The sequence below is a fragment of the Panthera leo genome, chromosome E1 (genome assembly GCF_018350215.1).
Source record: "Panthera leo isolate Ple1 chromosome E1, P.leo_Ple1_pat1.1, whole genome shotgun sequence".
Classification (NCBI taxonomy): domain Eukaryota; kingdom Metazoa; phylum Chordata; class Mammalia; order Carnivora; family Felidae; genus Panthera; species Panthera leo.
In genome coordinates this window covers 6040923-6063941 of record NC_056692.1, presented here as the reverse complement: position 1 = coordinate 6063941, position 23019 = coordinate 6040923, and the positions used below count along the sequence as shown (strand labels likewise).

Here is a 23019-nt window from a genome sequence, read left to right as displayed (position 1 = left end):
CCACAGATGAGGGAGCAAATATTTGCAATCCTTTACCTGATAACAAACCTGTATCCAGAATATGTATTTAAAACTCCCAAAACTCAGTAAGAAACAAAAAAACAAGTTTTTAAAAAAATGGATAAAAGTCCAAAGAGAAACTTCATCAGAGGAGACATAAGGTTGGTAAACAATCTTATGAAAGGTTGTTCAACATCATTAGCCACTAAAGAAACACAAATTTAAAACACAATGAGATTCCAGTATACACCAGCTAGAATGGCTAAAAATTAAAAAGGCAGACCATCCCCAGTGGTGGAAAAGATGTGGAAGAAAGAGAACTCGCATACATTACTTTTGAAGGTTGAAAATGGTACAGCTACTTTGGAAAATAGCTTTATAAAGTCAAACATTCATCTACCACATGATCCAGCCACTCCACTGCCAGGTATTTATTTCCCCAAGGGAAATGAAACCATGGGTCCCCCTCACAGACTTGTACACAGATGCTCACAGCAGCATTATTTGTAACAGTCAAAAACCAGAGGCAATCCAAAAGTCCCGCAGTGGGTATAAAGGGGTAAAACAACTATGGTGTATCCCCACAATGGAAGACCACTTCCACTACTCAGCAAAAAAAGGAACCAACTATTGCCACACACCACAACAGGAATTGCAAATAATTATGCAGAGTGAAGAAAGACAACACATACCTACTGTAGGACTCTACTTATGCAAAATTCTAGAAAAGGCACATTCATCTATAGTGGCAGAAAGCTGCACGGTGGCAGAAGGGACGTGTGTGTGTGTTACATACAGGGCACAAGGAAATGTGTGAGTGATGGAAATGTCCATTATCTTTTTTTTTTTAAGTTTATTTATTTTGAGAGAAAGAGAGAGCAGGGGAGGGGCAGGCAGAGAGAGAGAGAGAGAGAGAGAGAGAGAGAAAGAATCCCAAGCTATCTCCACACTGTCAGTGCAGAGCCCGACATGGGGCTTGACCTCACAAATCCTTAGATCACACACGCCTGAGCCGAAATCAAGAGTCGGACACTTGGGGCGCCTGGGTGGCTCGGTCGGTTAAGTGTCTGACTTCGGCTCAGGTCATGATCTCGCGGTCTGTGAGTTCGAGCCCCGCATCGGGCTCTGTGCTGACAGCTCAGAGCCTGGAGCCTGTTTCGGATTCTCTGTCTCCCTCTCTCTCTGCCCCTCCCCTGTTCACATGCTGTCTCTCTCTGTCTCAAAAATAAATAAACGTAAAAAAAAAAAAAAAAAAGAGTCGGACACTTAACCAACTGAGCCACCCAGGCACCCCGGAAATGTCCAGTTATCTTGATTACGGTGATAATCCTACAGGTGAATACACTTGTTCACACATATGAAACTGTGCACTTTAAATATGTGCATTTTAGTGTATGTCCCTTCTATCTCCATAAAGCTGTACTTAAAACTTGCAAGCGAGAAGGAAAGGAAAGAGCATGAGTAGTAGCAGGGGTAGAAAGCGAGAAGGAGATGAAATTCAGCTAATATCACTGCCTTCTATATAATCCAGTAAACTTCTATGGTTACTCAGAAGTGTATGTTCCAGACTAGAATTTCTCCAACCTCAAAAGATACCTGAAGGAAGGACTTCCACTCAGTGAATTGTGAAAATATATATGTTAAAGGACATTTGTTTAAGTGATTCTAGGTTTCAGCATTAATAAAATAAATGGCAGGTGCAGACCTTTTACGCAAGCTAGAGGCTAGAAATTACGTTTATTATTCAATGCTGTCAAGCTCTTTGTTTTCCTGTCTACAAAGTATGAAAACGTGTTGAGAAACCCATGCAATTAGGTGTCTTAGTAACATATCTACATCAAATCCAAGTTGTACTTTGGGCTTTTTATTTGAGTTCAGTTCTACCATAGAAAGAAGTGCAAACGGTTGGAGACAATGGCAAAAAACTGAGTTACAGGGGCAAATGGGTGGTTCAGTCAGTTACGTGTCTGACTCCAGCTCAGGTCATGATCTCGCAGTTTGTGAGTTCGAGCCCCACGTCGGGCTCTGTGCTGATGGCTCAGAGCCTAAAGGCTGCTTTGGATTCTGTGCCTTCTTCTCTGAACCCCCACCCTCTCACGCTCTGTCTCTCTCTCTCAAATATAAATAAACATTAAAAAATTTAAAAAACAGAGTTACAAACTTCAGTATGAAATATTATTCACTCACTGTCTGAGTAAAGCTATGGGACTTTCAGAGGCTCAATTATTCCCCCAACGGCAAGATTAATCTCCTCGCAGCAGCTGCAAGAAGAAAATTAATGTCTTACAAGCTCCTTGATGGATGGTTGACTGAACCAGACCATGAACCAATGTCCTATGGGGGATACAAATTATGAAATGAAATGTTCTGGTGGGTTCCTCAAGGTGATGGGAATTAAAAGCAATTTGTCTTCCTCACAGCGGTAGTTAACTAAGAAATCCAGGGGCACCTGGGTGGCTCAGTCAGTTGAGCGTCGGACTTCGGCTCAGGTCATGATCTCACAGTCCATGAGTTCGAGCCCCACGTCTGGCTCTGTGCTGACAGCTCAGAGCCTGAAGCCTGTTTCAGATTCTATTTCTCCCTCTCTCTCTCTGACCCTCCCCTGTTCGTGCTGTGTCTCTCTCTGTCTCAAAAATAAATAAACATTAAAAAAAATTTTTTTTAATAAAAAAAAAAGAAGCCCAGACCGCATCCACTCACTTCTGCTCTTTCCCTTCATAACCCAGAATTCTGTGTCTATTATTGGAACTGAAGGTCACATCACCAAAAAGATCCTAAAAGTGATCACCCTCGAGAGAAAAATGTTCCTCTAAACCTTTATTTAATCTGTTTAAAATGTTAACCTTTGTAACATCAGGAAACACGCTGCCCATGCACTCTTTAAAGGTGAACTTTTTGCTTCTGAATTTCATTTTGTATTATTCAGCAAGTCCCCATTACTTCTTGGCGGTGGGGGTGGAGGGAAGTTGGCAATCAGCCTGTTGGGGCAGTTTGGGACTTTATACAACTGAACTGTATCAATGTTAAAAAGTAGATTGCTTTTTTATCTTTAGTTTTTTTTAAATGTTTTAATGTTTATTTATTTTTGAGAGAGACAGAGAAACAGAGCATGAGCAGGGCAGGGGCAGAGGGAGAGGGAGACACAGAATCTGAAGCAGGCTCCAGGCTCTGAGCTGTCAGCACAGAGCCCGATGTGGGACTGGAACTCACAAGCCGTGAAATTATGACCTGAGCCGAAGTCGGTGCTTAACCGACTGAGCCTCCCAGGCGTCCCTTTATTTATTTTTGAAAGAGAGAGAGAGAGAGAGAGAGAGAGAGAGAGATAAACTAGCAGGGGAGGGGCAGAGAGAGAGGGAGACACAGACTCCGAAGTAGGCTCCGGGCTCCGGGCTCCGAGCTGTTGGCACAGAGCCTGACTCGGGGCTCAAATGCACGAACCATGAGGTCATGACCTGAGCCCAAGTAAGACACTTAACCGACTGGGCCATCAGGTGCCCCAGCAGATTGTTTTTTTTAAATGAAGCTGAAAAGTTCCTCATCCCTGGACCACTTGTTCCATCACAGAAATAACAGTGAGATTTTTGCCTGTGAAGTCTCATCTCTATCACTTCCTGGCTATGTGATGCCCATCAAATCAGTCCTCAAACCTCAGCCTCTCTCTGGAGAAGGGGGATAATGCCTCTAAGCCCCCTGAGACTGTAACCAAGAGAATACACGTGAAAACTCTAGAATGTTCGATAGATGCTTGTGCTTACAGCTGCATATCTCAACCCCCTGCAACCTTCCTGAGATCCATAAAACTGAATTTTACCCAGCTGTTGATAAGAAAAGATGAGCATACTGCTCAGACCTATTCCAAGCTGTTCTGTGTTGTTTCCGATACTTTGCAATCATGGGTATCACTCTGCCTTCTATTCGTAAAATCAGACGTCCACCCTGTGTAGGCTGGGGTCACGCACTGAAGTGTGGCTTGCGGGAACGAGGAAACAGTGGCCACAGGAAACAGGCTGGCATGTGCCAGCACTCTGGGCTAAGACTGAGCCGGCAGGAGTCCAGAGCAGCAGTGAATACAGCCCTGGGAAAGCGGACGTGGAACGCGGTTAGGACAGAACCTCTAGTCGAGTCCCTCAACAACTCCCATCCTGCATATGATCTGAAGAGTAAAATGGCCAGAGGATTTAGTGATTATGAAGAATAAATCCATGGTCTGGGGGAAGAAGGGAGGAGGAGATGGCAAGAGCCTTGGGCGACATGAAGAAAGTTCCAGATGTGATCTTACAAACGGCACGATATCATGTAATACTTAGGTACGTTCCCGAAAACACAGAACTGCACACTGTCGCGACACACAACCGACGTGCTTTGGTGAAGTAAGTCAACAGATTCGGTGTGTCTGGCCACAAAAACGAATATCTGAGGGACAGGAGTAGAAAGAAACTGCATGAAACTAGACTTAACAGTCATGAATTACGGATTCAACAAAGCAGCGGGCGCGATCGTGAAGCAGGATTCCATTGACAGAGTCACCCATCAAAAGCACAGGGAAGCAAGTAAATGCAAATGTAGGGATCGAGTGGGGGAATCAATTGACTAACCTCTGCGTGACAAGATCTGATACATTTCTAGTCAGGGCTACAGTCAGTGCTGTCTCACAACACAGTATTTTTTAAGGCAGGAGCCACAACAAAACCCCCAAGGCTACATGCACGCTTTGTGATCCAGTCCCAAAAAGAAGGGGCAGGGGGCTCCTCCCCAGCTCGTAACGACCCCACCAGCACAAACTCAGCCTAACTTTTTCAAAATGAGAATCGTACTGGGGCGCCTGGGTGGCTCCGTCAGGTCAGCGTCCGACCCTTGATTTCAGCTCAGGTCATGACCTCATGGTCTCATGAGAGACCTCATGATCTCAAACCCTGCACCGGACTCTGTGCTCACAGCACAGAACCTGCCTGGGATCCTCTCTCTCCTTTCTCTCTCTCTGCCCCTCGCCAGCTCGTGTGCGCTCTCTCACACTCCCTCTCTCTCTCAAATAAATAAATAAACTTTAAAAAGAAATTAGATTGGTATTTTATAGAGTATTCGAAGTGCGTAAAGGTTCAGGGCACCTGGGTGGCTCAGTCGGTTAAGCATCCGACTTCGGCTCAGGTCATAATCTCACAGTTCATGGGTTCGAGCCCCACATCAGGCTCTGTGCTGACGGCTCAGAGCCTGGAGCCTGCTTCGGATCTGTGTCTCCCTCTCTCTCTGCCCCCTTCCCCGCTTGTGCTCTGTCTCTCTGTCTCTCAAAAAGAAACATTAAAAAACAAAAAGTGCTTAAAGGTTCATTAAGTTGAAGTCCTACTCACCTAACTAAATACCACAAGTGCGTGAGGACTGTCCCAGACCCCAGAAAGTATCTGATCCAAGCCCAGCTCCAGTACCGCCCACTGCCCTAACTCCCTGCCCTACGTCAGGCAGTGGAAGGACTGGAAATGACAGAAGTGACAACCTTCAGCACGACGCAAGATACCCAGAGGCCGAAAGAAGACACGTGATCCCAAGACCATCCGAGACCGTGCAGTTTCTACAAACAACTCTGGATAACGAGACTCGATGAAAGAAAGAATTTCTATTATACCTGTTTATTTCCACCTGGGTTGTACTGGGGGTTCTGGAGGAGGACGAGTAAATGCTTATATTAAATGCAGATACATCTGATGACAGAAATAAAGTTTCAAAAGGGGGACGGTGGCGGGGGGAACACCAAGGGAGTTCAGAGTCAACAAGAGGAAGAACTTAACCCACGGTAGAGGGTTAATATTCAGAAGTCGGCTGATTTGCCAGGTTCTTAAAGAACAGAAACTCTAAGAAAGGAAATATGGGATTCACATACAACAGCCATAAATATATATACGTATATAAAAAGTACGAGATTCGCCCCTTAACTGAGGAATGGTGAGTGCTGGAAATTAATACGCAGACTCTCACGGTTATACGTTAAACATTGAGCAATTAGCTTACTGCTAATGTATGGCAATTAACTGAAGATCAGAACCTAAGCCCGTCATCCTCTTATCTATTCCAATTCGATATTTATTCGTCGGCTAAAACCCCAAAGTGTTTGCTCCTACCTCTCTGAAGAGTGCACCATAAAACTGAACAATGTACGGGCAGTCACTACTGCGCATTACTACATCCAAATCCATAAGAAGTTGTTTTTGTTCTTTTTCATCCACTGTTGACCGAATTCTCTGGAAAAGAATGACAAAAGATGTCATAAACACATAAAACAACTTTAGAAACCTGAGAACAAAGGCTACCACAAGACTGAAAATTTATAAGCAAATGTCATAAATGCTAACCAGACATAAAAAATGATCATCTTCCTTAGACTTTACAAGAACAATTTTTATCACAGAAAAACAAAATAGCACTTAGGAGATTTTGTTTTACGTATTTATGTTTTTTGGGTTTTTTTTTTTTTTTTTGAAGCAAAACAGCACTTAAGAATTTCTTTAAAGGACACAGGACTTTTTAACCACAAGCATCCACTGATGACGTTGGAAGTTATATAACAAAGTTCCTAGCAGTGAAAATTAACCCTCACATGCAAATATAAAGAAAACCACAATGAGCGAGACTTTAAGCAGTTCTCGTGTGAACAATCGTGAGCTTCACATCCTCATTCATGAGAGCTGGAAAAAGAGTCCAGCCCCAAATCCTAGACTGCAATAGTCCCCCTTTGCCACACTTTCTGGTGCATTAAGAACAAAAAGTTTTGGGGTGCCTGGGTGGCTCAGTCGGTTAAGCGTCCGACTCCGGCTCAGGTCATGACCTTGCGGTTCGTGGGCTCGAGCCCCGTGTCGGGCTCTGTGCTGACAGCTCAGAGCCTGGAGTCTGTTTCAGATTCTGTGTCTCCCTCTCTCTCCGCCCCTTGTCCACTTGCATATGCTCTCTCTCTCTCAGAAATAAATAAACATTTAAAAAAAAAAAAAAAAAAAGAACAAAAAGTTCTACCTGACTCTCTACCCCAGGAGTCAGAATGTAGGGTAGTAATAACATATGGAAGAAAAATCTAAAAATGAAAAAACGAGGGCTCTTTGTCTATCCCTAAACTGATGAGGCCCTCTTCTCGTACACGGCAGACCTGGGGTATATCCCTAATCCACCTGTAGGACTTCTGTGCCAAATTCTAAAAGACTGCCTCGAAAACTTAGCGCCCCCACCTCCCACCACATAATGGTATTGTACATGGACACGTCCGGAGGGACCGTTCCCACTGCACTAGCGAGACAGGAAAGAATCAAGTTCAGAAAGCGTAAAACATGAATAATGAAGTTATAGTTCAACATCGAGGCATGCAAACAACGTTTTTCTCATCAAGAAGTTCACAAGGTCACAACGCACCGCTCTGTACAACGTATAGTACATACTTACAAGGCAAGTTAGTATATCAAAAAATACACAACGTGGCATTTTGTCTTCCAAAGACTTCAAGGTATCTGTCCTCAATGTTCTTGAAAGGGATGAAGGCAGACAATTAAATCCTTGAGCCCATTTTACAGAAGAGAAGCCAGAGGCACAGAGAGGTACAAAAGACGTATTCCATGTAACATGACAATAAGCGGTTGTAGAAGGAATAGAAGCAGCTTCTTTCGTTTTCCTCTCTCCCCACTAAATGAGACATTCCATATACTCCCCACACAAACAAATTTCATTGTGCTACGTAAAATCTGTAGCCCGTTAGCTACAGTACTTGATAGCAAATAGAATTTACTGACTCCCATACATCTCATATATACGGATTTACTTAAAATTTTTACATTGGATATTAACTGGCCAGATAAACAAGAAATAAATATGAAAAATGAAAAACAATGACAAAATAAGGCTGATACTTGTAAAATTAAGAAAAGTTTCCTTCTTTCTCTCATTTCTATATTTTATGGACTATTAGACGATCAGAGTTTGGGGATAAATTATTTTCTTTTTTTAATCAACATCAGGATAACGTTTGCTCACAAAGTATGTTTGTAAAAAGTCAAAACAGCCCAGAGATATCATTTGTTATCAGTTGAAAACCATGACATGGATAATTCTGGTAAACATTTAAGTTACACTTTATTCCTGTTTTTTAAAAAAAGTAACTTAAGGCGGCTCAGTCGGGGGAGTGTGCAGCTCTTGATCTTGGGGTTGTGAGTTCAAGCCCCACATTGGGTGTAGAGTTTACTTAAAAAAAAAAAAAAAAAGAAAGAAAGAAAGAACGTTAAAAGAATAGCTGTGAAAATACTCGTTTGGGGAAGGCAATTTTTTAACATTTTTAACATTTTTTAAAAGAAAAAGAGCTGGTGATCAGAGACAAATGGGGGACGAAAAAGGAGATGATACTCTGGGGGAGATGTCCATCAACTCAAGGATTCTCCCTTTAAGGTTTAAAAAGGTTTTAAAGGTTTAAAAACTTTTTTCTGTTTTTGCCTGTATGGATATACGGACAAGTATAAACACACTCACACTCACAAGACACTATTGTAAAAGATGCCCTCTTTGCTAGATTCTTTTCCTGAGTTGGTTATACAGTTTTCTAAGTTTCCAATTTGTACAGCTGTTTGCATTTCGACTATGGGAAATCACATTACAGCCAAAACCTCGAGAGTTACTCTGACTGGCTCTTGAGGACCAATTTCTAAAAATACTGCTGTAGCTACAGCAAGGACGCCTGGAGGCCTCACGGAAGCCCCACCATCGGACTGGTATCTCCTTCTCGGTCCTGGACAGGATTCCCGTGAGCCGGAATGGAGAGAGTTCCTGGCCCCGCTCTAACGTTTGAGCTCATGGGCATGGCAGTAAGACGACTCGTCTGAAAGCTGTTCTTTAATGCCACCACTGGTACAAAATAGAACACGGGGCTGCTGTGTGTGGCCTGCCGGCCCCCCAGGAAATAGATTCCGCTCCTGGATGCTTGTCAGCGGGTGAACACCTCTTCACGCTCTCTGAACATCTGGCCCATGGGGCAGGCAGTAGGTACAAGAGTAGCTGATGATAACACGTCGGGACTGTTTGGGACTGAGTAAGCAGGAGCTAACTCTTAATTATACGTAAGTTTCAGGATTCTACTGCAACATTTGTTATATGGGAATACTTAATAAAATAAACTCATCCAAAAGTCCTAAAGGACTCAAAAAGGGGGATTAACCACTCACACACCTACAATAGTGGTCGCTTCAAATCAATGATTTTAACTCAATAACTCAATAAATGTTCACATTGGAGAATACTTAACAGCGATCAATGACTAACAATAGCCAATGAGAGAACAGTTAATAAGAGTCACGACCAAAGACAGCCTTTCTAATAGAACAAAACAATGTGTACGGGTAAGAGTTCTACCACTGGAGGTAAGTACAGCCAAGATTCTCAAATATTCAGGCAGAAAATCACAGAAAACTGAAGACATGAACGAACCCCCCTTCCCTTCAGGAAACTGTCCTTGGGAGCTCCCCTCTCATTGCCACACGGGATGCTGCCTGATTCATGGATTGCTTCATAAAGCCAATTAGATCTTCAAATTAAAGACAGAAAGAAAAAAAAAGCTTTTCTTAATGGAGGGGGATGGAAAATAAAAGTACAAAGGCGTTGCCAATGTATCCGTAAAAATCTCCCCTAATTAGAATGTTCAGAAATCAAATGTATTGATAAATGTCTTCAGTCACAGAAAATTTTCATTCATGCCATAAATTTAAAAGTTAGATAAGACTGGGGCGCCTGGGTGGCTCAGATGGTTGAGCATCCAGCTTGATTTCGGCTCGGGTCATGACCTCACGGTTCGTGGGTTCGAGCCCCACGTCAGGCTCTGTGCTGACAGCGTGAAAGCCTGCTTGGGATTCTCTCTCTGCCTCTCTCTGGCCCTCCTCTGTTCGTGTGTGCTCTCTCTCTCTCTCATAAGAAATAAATAAGCTTCAAAAAAAAAAAAGTTAGAGAAGACTAGAGTTTACTTGAGTTCGGAAAAACTTTTTATCCCTCTCATAAAAAATAGAGTGGAAAAGCTCACACAAAACCACAAAACATTTAAGAAAATCATCTCAAGAACCTTAACATTTTTTTTTTAAAGTTTCATTTTCAACCAAATATCAGAATTCATTAAAATCACTCCTGCCTTCATTATTGAGCTCTTTTACTTGTCACTATTTTCTTAACCTAACTTAAGTTATTACATGTTCTCAGGACAAATGCAACTGTACTTTTTGAAAACTGAGCCACACTGCTTTTCCAATAATGAGGTATTTTCAAATCATTGCAAATTTTACCTTATTTGGAACAAAATGTAGAGAAGACACTTAAAATCCAAACAAGAGTGACTACCCTACATGAAAAAGCCATTTTCCACAGTGAAGAAATTTATATACTTGAAGCTAAAAAAACATTAAAAAAATTTTTTTCATGTTTATTTATTTTTGAGAGAGAGAGACTGTGCGGGGAAGGGGCAGAGAGAGAGGGGGGAAGACACAGAATCGGAAGCAGGTTCCAGGCTCTGAGCCATCAGCACAGAGCTCAGTGTGGGGCTCGAACTCACCGGCCATGAGATCATGACCTGAGCCAAAGTCGGACGCTCGACTGACTGAGCCACCCAGGTGCCCCTAAAAAAAATATTTTAAAAATTGTCGTCTAAATTTGTATTCAAGGTTGTTTTACACTCCACACAAGAGGAGGCAGATGCCAATAAAAACAGCACGTAGCCACAGAGCGGCAATGCCCAAATGACCCCAGCGAAAAGTCTTTCGGTGACCCACAAAAGGGATGCGCTGACTGACCAGTTCTCCATTGTTACGACTGTTAGGGTTGTACGTGGTTCTTATCCAATTAAAAAGAAAAAAGTCCACAGAGCTTCACTGTCCTAAAACCTCCAATCCAACTCATGCCACTGGCGGGGGCCTGTGAATGATGCTGTAGTGATAGTTACCAGGTTCCAAAGCACAAGCTAAAAGTTTCAGCTCAAAATCATCCTCCTGCCCTCTCCTACCTCGTGCATAAAACACAACAGTGTCCACTCTGAGGACAGTGCCGATCCACGGCAACAGAAACATCTAGAAGTTGCTGAAAGGTCGCTTTCCTTGTGCCTGTGCAACGTGATGTCTGGAAGTCATTGGTAAATCTAAATGTTGACAGCTTATACATGTCCTTCGTTTGGAATGCCTCGATGTGCGACCATTTAAATTTAAGGCATAAATACTCCTCTACTGATAGCGAACAGCTATTTCAATGTGGCGTCCTTCCAGATGGCCTCTAAATACACCGGGACCTTCACACGGACACGATTCTCGCCCGTTAACTCCAAACCCTGCCAGCCCCACTTCCCCCTCGCAGTGTGCTGCTTCTCCTCAGCGGTAAATGACTAGGGATGAAACTAACAGCAGTAAGTGGGAAGAACTTTCCAGTAGATTAAGACCGGTTGTTATAATGCAAAGGGATTGTGGGAACTATTAAAAACCTATGTTCACTCAAGGAGCAGGGGTGGGGGGGGTGGGGGCCGAGAAGCAAAGAAGATAGAGGAAAACACTCTCAGAGAAAGTGCTTTCACCCCTTAGAGATATGAAGACGTGTCGTTTCTGCTTGTTTCTCTTCCTGTCCTACATTTATTCTCAGGAACAAGGAGAAGGGGTAGGAGGAAAGGGTGTGACGGCGGCCCAGTCGCTGTTAGGGGATGCGGCTAGGACGGCTCAACTGTGGCAAAAAGAAAAGGGAAAAAGGTTAGCAACACAAAGGCCAAGGGACGAGCCACAGAAGAAGCGAAGGAAGAAAGGCCCACAGGGTCGGTCCTCAGAAGGTCACCAAGGAGCACTGTGCCTGGGTGCTGACTAAATACCCAGCTGGCAGTGATGCTTACACTCATTCTGACTCAGAGCGAACCCTTACAGCCCCATGTCAGACTTCTCAAAGCCATCTCAGTTGCCAGAGAGGCTGGACATACACCACTGGGGACTGCGCAGAGGTTTGCCTCAAAATGGCCCAGTCTGCATCTGCCTGTGTTCCGGTGACATGGGTTCTTCCTGCCAACTCAAGCTAGCAGAAAAGGCTACAGACAGATGACAAGCTCCACCTCTTGGACAGTCTGTGTGTATGGCGAGGGAAGGCCCTCTGGGTTACCGGATCCCAGTCCTGCTCAGAGAAGGGGAAAACAGCTCATCATATTCTCGAAAGACACAGAATAAAGTGAGATTGATGACAAGTCATATATGCTCTTGATTAAAAACAGCAGCTCCCCAATGTGTGGGACAGATGTTCGTTCCTAGGATTGGATCATTCCAGACAAAAAAGATAAAAGTCATCTGCAAAGCAACCAGGAGTCGAGAACTGAGGAGTCCAGGAATGAACTTTTACAGAGACAGATTTAAAAATAGCAACATAGTCAAATAAACTTGCCAAATATCTACCAATTCTAACCGATATTCTTTTCTTGTTTTTGTTTTGAAATAGAGAAAATGTGTATGGGGGGAATGAGATGAGGGGACACAGAAGAAATGGGGTAATTAATGTGGCAAGGCATGACCGCTAGGCCCCAGCAGATAAGGCCTCCCAAATTCTCAAACAAAATCTTGTCAGGTTTTTGTAGGGCTCGGGTGAGGGTCCCGAGGGCAGTATAACAAGGTCATTAAGGGCAAGGTCAGTGACTCATACCCCTGCTGCACATGTTCATCTCCAACTACCTAGAAGTTGGAATAAAGTACGAGTATTTAAAAGTGAGAGAAGTGAGTTCCCCGATGAGAAATTAGGGCACGGATACAATGAGACTCCGCAAGGAGATGGGCTCCATCACTGTAAGAGAAATGAGTGGATAGCTTCAAAGACGATCTGGGTGTTGATTAAGACAATCTGACACGATGGGCACCTGGGTGGCTCAGTCGGTCAAGCGTCCGACTTTGGCTGAGGTCATGATCTCACAGTTCGTGGGTTCAAGACCCGCGTCGGGCTCTGTGCTGACAGCTGGGAGCCTGGAGCCTGCTTCAGATTCTGTGTCTCCCTCTCTGCCCCTCCCCCACTCATGCTCTGTCTGTCTGTCTCTCTCTCAAAAATAAATTAAACATTAAAAAAAAAATTTTTTTTAAAGACAATCTGACAAAGTGTCACTTTCAATTTGTCACCAATCCAAACTAGAGCACCAGAAGGTATATACTCTTCAGCAAAGCCGTGCAGGGTCTGTGATTACTGGCAAAAAGCTGAAACTCCAATGACTGTGACTGTGGCTCACTCCTACACGTAATCACTGATCACCAACCAATGTTACCAAAATCATGAGCATTCTGTATTTCAAGAAACTGCCAAACAACAACAAAAACAACAACAACTACCAAATGTCTTGCCAGAGTGATATGATAGCTAGACCAACCACTTCCAGGACAAAAACGAAACCCAAAGCTCCTTGTGTTGACCGTCTGTACCAAGTGGACATTGATAAATATCAGCCACACAGAAATCTTAGAACTGATCCACGAGCAAACAGATCACGTGGGATCTTAGGTGAGACTCCTCTCCACAGGAACTATTCCATTTGAAATCAAAGGAGGTGGGGCACCTGGGTGGCTGAGTCAGTTAAGCATCCGACTTTGGCTCAGGTCACGATCTCACAGTCCATGAGTTCGAGCCCCGCATCAGGCTCTGTGCTGAAAGCTCGGAGCCTGGAGCCTGCTTCGGATTCTGTGTCTCCCCCTCTCTCTCTGCCCCTCCCCCGCTTGCACTCTGTTTCTCTCTCTCTCAAAAATAAATAAAATATAAAAAAAGTTTTTTAATAAAATCAAAGGACGAAAAGAACAAGGATTATCTTAATTGATATAGCTGTGATATTTTGAAAATGTGTCCCGTTCCTGGAATCACAAATGCCAATACTGCTACGCCATAAATGCATTCCATTTGTTAAGCGTTCCTTGCAAAGAACCCTCCTATGATTAGCGTCTGTGGGTAAAATATGAAGGGGGGTCCACTGCAGTCAGCAACCTAAATCAGTGACGCAGGGGATGGGAGATAGGATCGCACTCAGATCCCCCAAGTGCCCCAGTGGATCCTTACAAACATGCTGCTTTCCCAACAGAAATGTCCAGAATTCAGTTCCAATACAAAGGGTGGAAAACCCCAGAAACCACGGCAGCACGTCAACGTGCTATTTATTATCCCCTTTGGGCCACATTTTCATTTTCTTAAGTCCAAAACAAAGATTCCATGTTCCACAGCTGCAGCAAGGCTCCTCCCTGCTACCCAGGTTCATCCTTGGCTGCTGGAATCTTCTGAATCGATCACATACAAAAATGCCCACTGTGTCACTCTCACAATGCCATCACTAACGGCATGAAGGCAGACAGCAACATTAGCCGAAACAAGTTAAAAAAGGCAAGTATTTGGAATGCCGATCACAGATGCAAAATTGGTTTTCACGTCAAAGAGTAACAGATAATAAGTGTGCCTGTTAAATCAATTGTTTTAAATTAGGAAGACGTGTTTCTACCAGGGCAGGAAGAAAGAATACTAATTCTTAATTGCCAAATCATCCAAGCCTTTAGAAGCAATTTAATGAACTCTCAATTGTCTCTTGATCAAATTAATTAGTTAATAGTAGTACCTCCTATTCTCCTCACTGAGGAGACTGAGGCCCAAGCAATTCCTTGTACATATCCTCTCTGATGTGTCACCAGAGAACTGGGGAGATCGGTTCCAAAAATATATGGAGTATTTATTACGTCATGGGCAGGGCTGCCCCGAGGGCAAGGTTAATGGGACAAGCTGGACGTGTCTTGATCACCGGCTTCCTCTTTACTAATGACATCATCCACATATAAAGAGCACAGCCGTAGCGCTAACATTTTACAAGGGCCGAAAGATCATCGGTGACAAGTGACAGGTCATTACTTCCATACCCATGACACCGAAGTGCGATGCAAGTGGAAATGACGTACCACCAACATCCGGGGCATGACCGTAAGACAAAAGCAACAAAAATGACAGAACGCTTGCAGGAGGCATATCAAATAGGGGGTCAGATGGTCTTCATTTAGACTAAGGGGTGGAAGACAGGTTCTTCTCCAAACTGCGACACAGGCTGAGCTACAGATTCCAAAGGTTTCCTCAGAGCTCACGAGCCCAGAGCATCCTTCCAATATTGGCAGGCACAGGGTTGCCATCCCCTATCCCTTACATCAGCCAGAACAGTGCTATTTAGTCTATATTATTGATTGGAGTCTACATACGATGCTATCAACAGAAAGAACCCATGGAGGAAAACCGCTAGGAACAAAAGGAACACGTCTATGTGAGGGGTTCCAAGCTACACAAGGCGAGTTCAAAACCAAGCTGACCGGGGGGCGCCTGGGTGGCTCGGTGGGTTGAGCATCCGACTTTGGCTCAGGTCATGGTCTCATGGTCCGTGAGTTCGAGCCCCGCGTCGGGCTCTGTGCTGACAGCTTGGAGCCTGGAGCCTGTTTCCGATTCTCTGTCTCCCTCTCTCTCTGCCTCTCCCCTGTTCATGCTCTGTCTCTCTCTGTCTCAAAAATAAATAAACGTTAAAAAAATTTAAAAAAAAAAAAAAACAAGCTGACCGGAGGGCAGTCCTGCCACAGCCTTTGGATCTGCCCACCTCTGTTAGCACTTTTCACCTGGAACACCGTGACATTCAAGCAACGCTAGGAACATACCGTAACACGGCTCCAGCAGCCACGGACTGCTTAATTAAGCCACAGGATGTAGCCGATCAAAGAAGAGTGGAAGGCCCTGGAATCCAGTCCCAATTCAAAACCAGGCAGCCATGACTTCTGCATTCCACACGTGATCTGGAAAATCAAACGCTAGCACTCTGGCCTTCCAACACGCGGTAGAATTGCCTAACAAAGCACCCTACACCGTCCGAAAGGAGCTTTGCAAATGTAAGGCCGCTCCCGTCAACTATCATTCCAGCGCTTTCGGAACAGTGTGCGAGACCAATGTTTAAGGACTACAATGAATCTCCTCCAGTGAGCCTCACAGTTCCCGCCAAAATTTTTCAGTAAGGGAACTTCTGGTAGAAGTGGCAAGGTGTCCACAGGGGCCGACCCCCACGTTGCCATACTTCCAGCACTGTCTGCGTGGGGGAGGCCTACCTAGGGAGCAGATGCAAGCACCATCCAGCCCCAAGGCTGCGGGGGGGGTCTCTGGTCCTTCCCACCAGGCATGAGGGTTAACCTAGGTCTCAACTGTACATCAAGGACACTGAAGGCGAGATCCAAATACCAAGGAGAAGCAGGAATCGAGATCAGGTTACCAGCCTAGGATGGACCGGGACGACTGAAACGGATACACCAGCAGAGTTGGAACAGTAGAGGAAAAACTCTGAGGGAGGGTTGAAAGAACAAGAGGAGCGAGGCCCATCCTCGAGAAAGGGGAAACGCCTGAAACCCTTCAGTCCAAGGTCACGTTGCTAACTCAGTGTGGCCTAAGCACCTAATCTGAGACAGCCAGTCCGTCTTTCTGAGTTGCACAGATGAGTTCTCAGGTTGAAGACTGAATGCTCTTCGTAGTATCATCCCTGACAACCTTGACCGGACACGATCCCATCCCCACCTACCTGCCTGCCATCGGTTTCATCCTCCCACGAGAGGTCAGCCTCGCTCAACGGTCAAGCCTCTAACAAACAACTCCACTGCCCTCCGTCTGCAGGGGCATCGATCCCTTTCAATCCCTTGACAACCTGAGGCTGTCATACCACTCCATTCCAGCCCACAGGCCTGAACTCTTTCTAACTCTTCACTCCTGTGTCCCCAGATTTGCTCAGACATGCTGATTCGGATCATCTGAGGGCCTGACTCTGCTGGGTGTTTCTCCCAGACGTGAGTTTCTCTAACCCCAGCCCAGAAACCTAATGCCGATGCCAATGCCTTCCTCAAACATTTGATCTGAATGTTGGGCCTTTCCCCATTACAATTAGCCCCGGAAGGGAGCTAACCAGACACCTACTTTACTCTTAGAGGACAGGGTCTGTGTGGGTCTCATTTTTTTCATTTAGTGGTTATTCCAACATCATGCGAAATGGGGTATTAAATAAATGTTATTTGCCGAAGATGCTGATTGAAGCCTGAAGTACCCTACCAGAGCCGAAGGTGGTCCCTCCTGAGCTTTAGGAGACCTGGTGGCCAGGACAACGGCTTTGCCCTGGGCAGCCCCGTGACTCAGTCATTCAGGCGACAAGACAAACCAGCTGTATCACTCCCCGTCACAGAAGAGGAAGACCTTTTTCCCATGAGTGTGCGATTAAAACTGAAGGGTCAAGATTTTCCACATCTTAGGTCCTAATGCTGAACCTCACTGGCAGCTTCAGGAACTGTCCTCGGGCCAAAGGTCAAGAAATTGTTGGCGTGCCTGGGTGGCTCAGTAGGATAAGCATCCAAGTCTTGATTTCGACTCAGGTTACGATCTCCCTGTCATGAGATCGAGCCCCACGCCCAGCACGGAGGCTGCTTGGGAAGCTCTCTCCCACTCCTTCTGTGCCTCCCACCCCACACACACGCACACGTGCCCTCTCTCTTTCCCTCTCTCTTTCTCTCTCTCTCAAAAGAAAAAGAGAAATTGTTGTATGTACAACTCTTACACATGCTTTATGCTACCTCGCTGAGTTTGATTTATTATATCTTAGCTGATTTTTAGATTACGTCTTGGAGATGACCATTTCTACTAACAGGTCTTTTCAGACATTTCTTACAGGTGGCAAAATAAACTTGGGGAAGGGCTCCCTCAAAACTAAACCTCAGGGGCGCCCCTGGTTGGCTCAGTTAGAAGAACATGTGACCCTTGATCTTGGGGTCGTGAGTTCAAGCCCCACATTGGGCTTAAAATAATTTAAAAAACCAAAACTAAAAATGAGGAATAATGATAATAAAACCAGGCTAATACCACAGTCCACTTTTGTACAGAACTGCAAATAGGTCTTAAGGATGACTTATTTCCAACATAAGCTTAGTATCTACTAGGTTAACCCCTCCATATTCCCCAGTGCATAGTAAAACACTAGTATAGTGCGTTTCTCATTTTACCAACAACCAGGGAAAACTCACAGGAGTGCAAACCACTGTCTCCCACTCTTTTAAATTTCTGTAGTCCTATCTCAAGGCTAAACACAGAGGGCACTTAGTAATCAGGCTGTCTACGTCAGACCTAATGTCTTGATCACATACTGCCCCTGGGTGTTTGCTCTTGTCCATCTGTCCACGTGCCTACGTGATAAGGAATACACTCGCTCAGGTGTGATGAAAGGCTAAGCTTTTTCAGAGAGACCCACAAGATACACATTTAAAAACTGCAGTGGCTGGGGCGCCTGGGTGGCTCAGTCGGTTGGGCGTCCAACTTCAGCTCAGGTCACGATCTCGCAGTCTGTGAGTTCGAGCCCCGCGTCGGGGTCTGGGGTGATGGCTCAGAGCCTGGAGCTTGCTTCCGATTCTGTGTCTCCCTCTCTATCTGCCCCTCCCCCGTTCATGCTCTGTCTCTGTCTCAAAAATAAATAAACGTTAAAAAAAACCATTTTTTTTTTAAAAACTGCAGTAGGAGGCAAACACAAGTCTGCAAATTGGTATCAAACTGTCATGTATGTGAATGGAAAAACCCTCTTCCAGTATCATATGACGTCATGGAATCCAATGGTACGCCCCACTGATAGGTCGGTTGATAACGTCACATCACCACCTTCCCCACACTAAACGGACCCGCTTGCTCAAGAATTCAAGGTGATGGGGAGCCTGGGTGGCTCAGTCGGTTCAGTGTCAGACTTCAGCTCAGGTCATGATCTCACAGTTTGTGAGGTTGAGCCCTGAGTTGGGGCCCTGTGCTGACAGCTCGGAGCCTGGAGCCTGCTTTGGATTCTGTGTCTCCCTCTCTGTCTGCCCCTTCCCTGCGCTCTCTCTCTCTCTCTCTCTCTCTCAAAAATAATAAAAACATTTAAAAAATTGAAAAAAAAAAAAAGAATTCAAGTTGATAAACACAGGGCACCTGAGTGGCTCAGTCGGTTGGGCGTCCACTTCGGCTCAGGTCATGATGTCGCGGTCCGTGTCTCCCTCTCTCTCTGCCTCTCCCCCGCTCACATTCTGTCTGTCTGTCTGTCTCTCTCTCAAAAATAAAGAAACATTAAAAAATTAAAAAGAACTCAAGGTGATAAACAAACAGAGACAGTACCAACTGATAGGTATTGATGTGAGAGTTACCCATCTGGAGGTCCCATGACCCCCTCCAAGTATTTCTTAAGAGCTGGGATTTTCAAAGCCACTCCAACAGGGGCTCTCAAAATAAGGTCAAATTACAAACAGCGGACAACAACTTCCTATTTTCACTCTTTAAATGCCTTCAAAACTTGAGTGAGCACTACACAGTTTCAAAAGTTCTCAAATTAAGAAAAGCTTCCTTCAAGTCACAATGAAGCAAGTACCTTCTTTATTTCCCTTGAAAACCTACTGACTGTGGCCGAAGTCAACACAGATTACTAAAACAGATTATGATAACGGTCGACATAGTAAAACGCATGGAGTGCAGGCTGAAAATCGCAGGACATAATTATTTAAAAGGTCTTTCCCTAGTACCTGGAAGAAAGTTTAGAAGCTTTAGTTACATAGGATAGCTCTCCCTTAAGACCCAGCCAAGTAAAAGCAAGTGTCATGCACGGACAGCATACAGAAGAGCAGTGCAACACTCATCCAGAAAAATCTCAATAAAATGACTTCCCACTTCCATTGCAGTGGCACAAAATAAACATAGAGGAATCATTTCACGTTCCAAGAAGACTACCAGTTTATTTCAAGAGATAATCCAAAGCAGAGGGCGTAGCCTATGCGTCTTTAGAGGTCTACAGTTCACGTGCAAGATTTTGCAGACGTATGCAGCATCCTAAGAAAAAGGCCCACAGTCGTCATCACAATGCAAAAGAACAATGACCAAAAACGAGGTGAAGAACCATACAAGTTTTCCCCATCATGAATTTCTCATCGGTTTGTAGGACCCCACAAAGAGAAATGCTCAACAGTGAAGGAGGCAAAAACAGTTAGAGTAACATTTTGCTCACAGTAAACTTTAACACAGAGAGCATCTTCTATCAGTGTGATGCGAATCCCCTCCCAAAAGTCAATTACGACACTGAGGCGCCTAGTCAATCAAGCCACGTTGAAAAAGTCTCCAAACAGGCGTTTCAACAGGAAGATGATTAGCCGACACTGTCTGCAAGCCCATTCTCCATTGTGCAAACTGAGGCATTGACTGCTTCCGTAAGAATTGTAACTCGGATCCCCTTTTGCCTTTTTCTTTTTAAACCGCCACCCCCAACACTGTCCATTTTCCAGTAACATCTGAGACACAGCGAACATCTGCTCGACATCTAAACAAACAAACGGCCACGTTACAACTACGCGGGCCCCACAGGAGTCGGATGGACGGCAGCGATGCGTAACAGGCACCGACGTCAGCCCGCCAAGGACAGCCTGTGGGGCCGATCTCCACTCCGGGCCACTCTGCCGTCTTCTTCACATGAACGTATCAGGTGGCAGACACTCACAGCAAGGACGGAATGTGACGGCATTATCACGAGGTACGCATTTCAAGTCCAGCTTTCGAACCGGGGAACAGGGCAGTACTGGGTGGAGATGAGAAAACAAACAGAAGCCGAGCCGGTCAGGGCCGAGTAAGGTTGAGGTTAGTGGCAACAGCATGTGCGTGGTTTCCGGGAAACCTTCAGTGAGACTGCTGTTAGCCCTAGCCCCGCACCTTGCCCAACCCAGTGTGCTGCCTCTTCGTCCAGCTCCCCGCCTGGCTCGGTGCAGCACTGCCCTGCTCCCAGGGGTGCGGCCGCCCAGCCTGAACTCACCTTGGCAGCGGAAGGGCCTGGAGTTGAAAACACGTTAGCGCGTCATGCCAAGAGCGCAGCGAACATGCGCACTTCACACCCTCGGCGCTTCCGGAGGGGAGGGAAGCACATGCCACCGGCCAGACAGCCTCGGGACGATTCACACCCTCGAAGGATTTGGAGAAACGGTTTTACAAACACCCACGTTCGCCACACAAGCCGGGAGAGGACAGAACAACAGTGGAGTGACTGCACCAGGAAGTTGCACCTAATGGCTGAAAGCACCGGAAAAAGAAGGACGGGCGTCACCTACTTTAACTGCCATTATCTGCCCACTTGGTTTGTGGACCATTTTGTTGACGGAACCGTAAGCTCCTCGTCCGATTTCTCCAAGGTCCTTCAAGTCCTCCGCGGTGAAATCCCAGTGCTGCTCAGGAGAGATCTTCAGTTTTCCCGACGATTCGATGCTGTGTGTTCTCAGCCTCTCTCTGTTAAAATACCGGGAAGCAATTGTGCCACATTTTAAACAGGTTTGGACTTTTTTTCTGATAGCTAGCACCGATGAACGCGTGGGAAAAAAACACGGTCTGACCTCCAGGGTTTTGGAGGGTTTTTTTTTTTTTGGCTTTGTTTTGTTTGTTTTGTTTTTGTTGTTGTTTTTAGTGGGTTGTTTTTGGGTTTTTTTGTTTTTTTTTTTTTTTTTGCATCGTCTTCTTTTTTTGACACACTGACTTAAGGAAGGCCTAAATTTAGGGAGTCAATGATCATAGCTTTAAGAGGATTCAGAAAACCAAGGTTCCATTGACTGAAGAAAGTAATTCTATAGACTCGTTTTCATTTCCAAATACGAGAGCTTTCTCAAACCTTTGCAAAACTGCATTGTTAAATGCAGACGCCCAGGAGTGACAGACCTCATTTCCAGAAAGTTCTTATCCAACCTTACCCAACATTAATACTCCAGGCCCTCAACCTGTGGCACAGGCACTCCCAAACTTTGGTGCACATTAGAATTTCCTGGCGAGATTCTTAAAATCTGGATGCCCAGGTTACCATCTCATAGCAATTAAATCAGAGTATCTGGGGGCAGGAGTCCAAAAGATCCAGTATTTTTAAAGATCCCAGGTGACTCCAGCAGAGTTTGGGAACTAACACCTTACCATACTGCCCTGTCCCTGTTTATGCCATGCTGGGGTAGGGGATCAGTTACATAGATAGCCAGCAGGCACTAACAGAAAAACTGTCATGTATTATTCAAACTTGAACCTCTCAGTCTTTGTTCACAGATATAGCAACGAGGTGAAAACAAATGATTCATGGACAAAAGGACCCACTCCTTACAGATTTTCATTACATTCTAAAACCATCTCCAAAATTCCAACCTGGAGATCAAAGGATGAACTTGTAACCATGCTTTGTAAAAAAGCAAATCCGGGGCGCCTGGGTGGCTCAGTCGGTTAAGCGTCCGACTTCGGCTCAGGTCATGATCTCATGGTTCATGGGTTCGAGCCCCACGTTGGGCTCTGTGCTGACAGCTTGGAACCTGGAGCCTGCTTTGGATTCTGTGTCTCCCTCCCTCTCTGTTCCTCCCCTGCTCTCACTCTGTCTCTCTCTCTCACTCTCTCAAAAATAAAGATTAAAAAAATTAACAACAACAAAAAAAGCAAATCCAAAATGAAAAATGGGAAAACCACCTCATTTGTGTCTCTTTCTCCCCTGCCCCCACAGATCAATACAGTAATGAACTCTATCAAGCCAGGGAGGGCAACATGCCAGAAAAAGATTCTTGAATATCATTGATATTTTTCTTCAATTTCATATGAAATGGTCAGAATCTCTTTAAAATCTGATCAGGTAATACAAGCAAGAAAAGTTGACATGCTTATTTCTTTTACTTCTTCCAAAATACAGAAATGTTTTCTCAGGTTACTAGAACTGATTTTTGTAGCTACTTTTAAGGTTCTCAAAATATTCAGAATTTTAAAATCACTTCCCCAGAATTACCACATATACTAGTATTCATAATTACCATGCTTCAAGACTGTAGTTTAAAGACTAATACACTTTGTCTAAGTAACCACTTAGGGAACCCACATTCCCAATGCCAGATTCCAGGATCATAATAAGTCATACTACCAGCTTTTATTCACGCAAATTCTTGTCTTGTTTAGGACATATTTTCACCAACCAAACCTAGTGACGAACTGTCTTAGTAA

The 23019-nt window shown here is 44.8% G+C and overlaps 1 protein-coding gene across 4 annotated transcripts in view; it reads right to left on the bottom strand.

The window, feature by feature from the left end:
- MAP2K4 (mitogen-activated protein kinase kinase 4) overlaps window positions 1–23019 on the bottom strand; it is a 139172-nt gene that overhangs the window by 49210 nt on the left and 66943 nt on the right. For all 4 annotated transcript variants that reach the window (XM_042917526.1, XM_042917527.1, XM_042917529.1 and 1 more), the window contains 2 exons: window positions 21120–21294; window positions 6111–6230 (listed from right to left, as the gene is read on the bottom strand). In XM_042917526.1, coding sequence (XP_042773460.1) covers window positions 6111–6230; window positions 21120–21294 — 295 coding nt within the window. The remainder of the gene's footprint in view (window positions 1–6110; window positions 6231–21119; window positions 21295–23019) is intronic.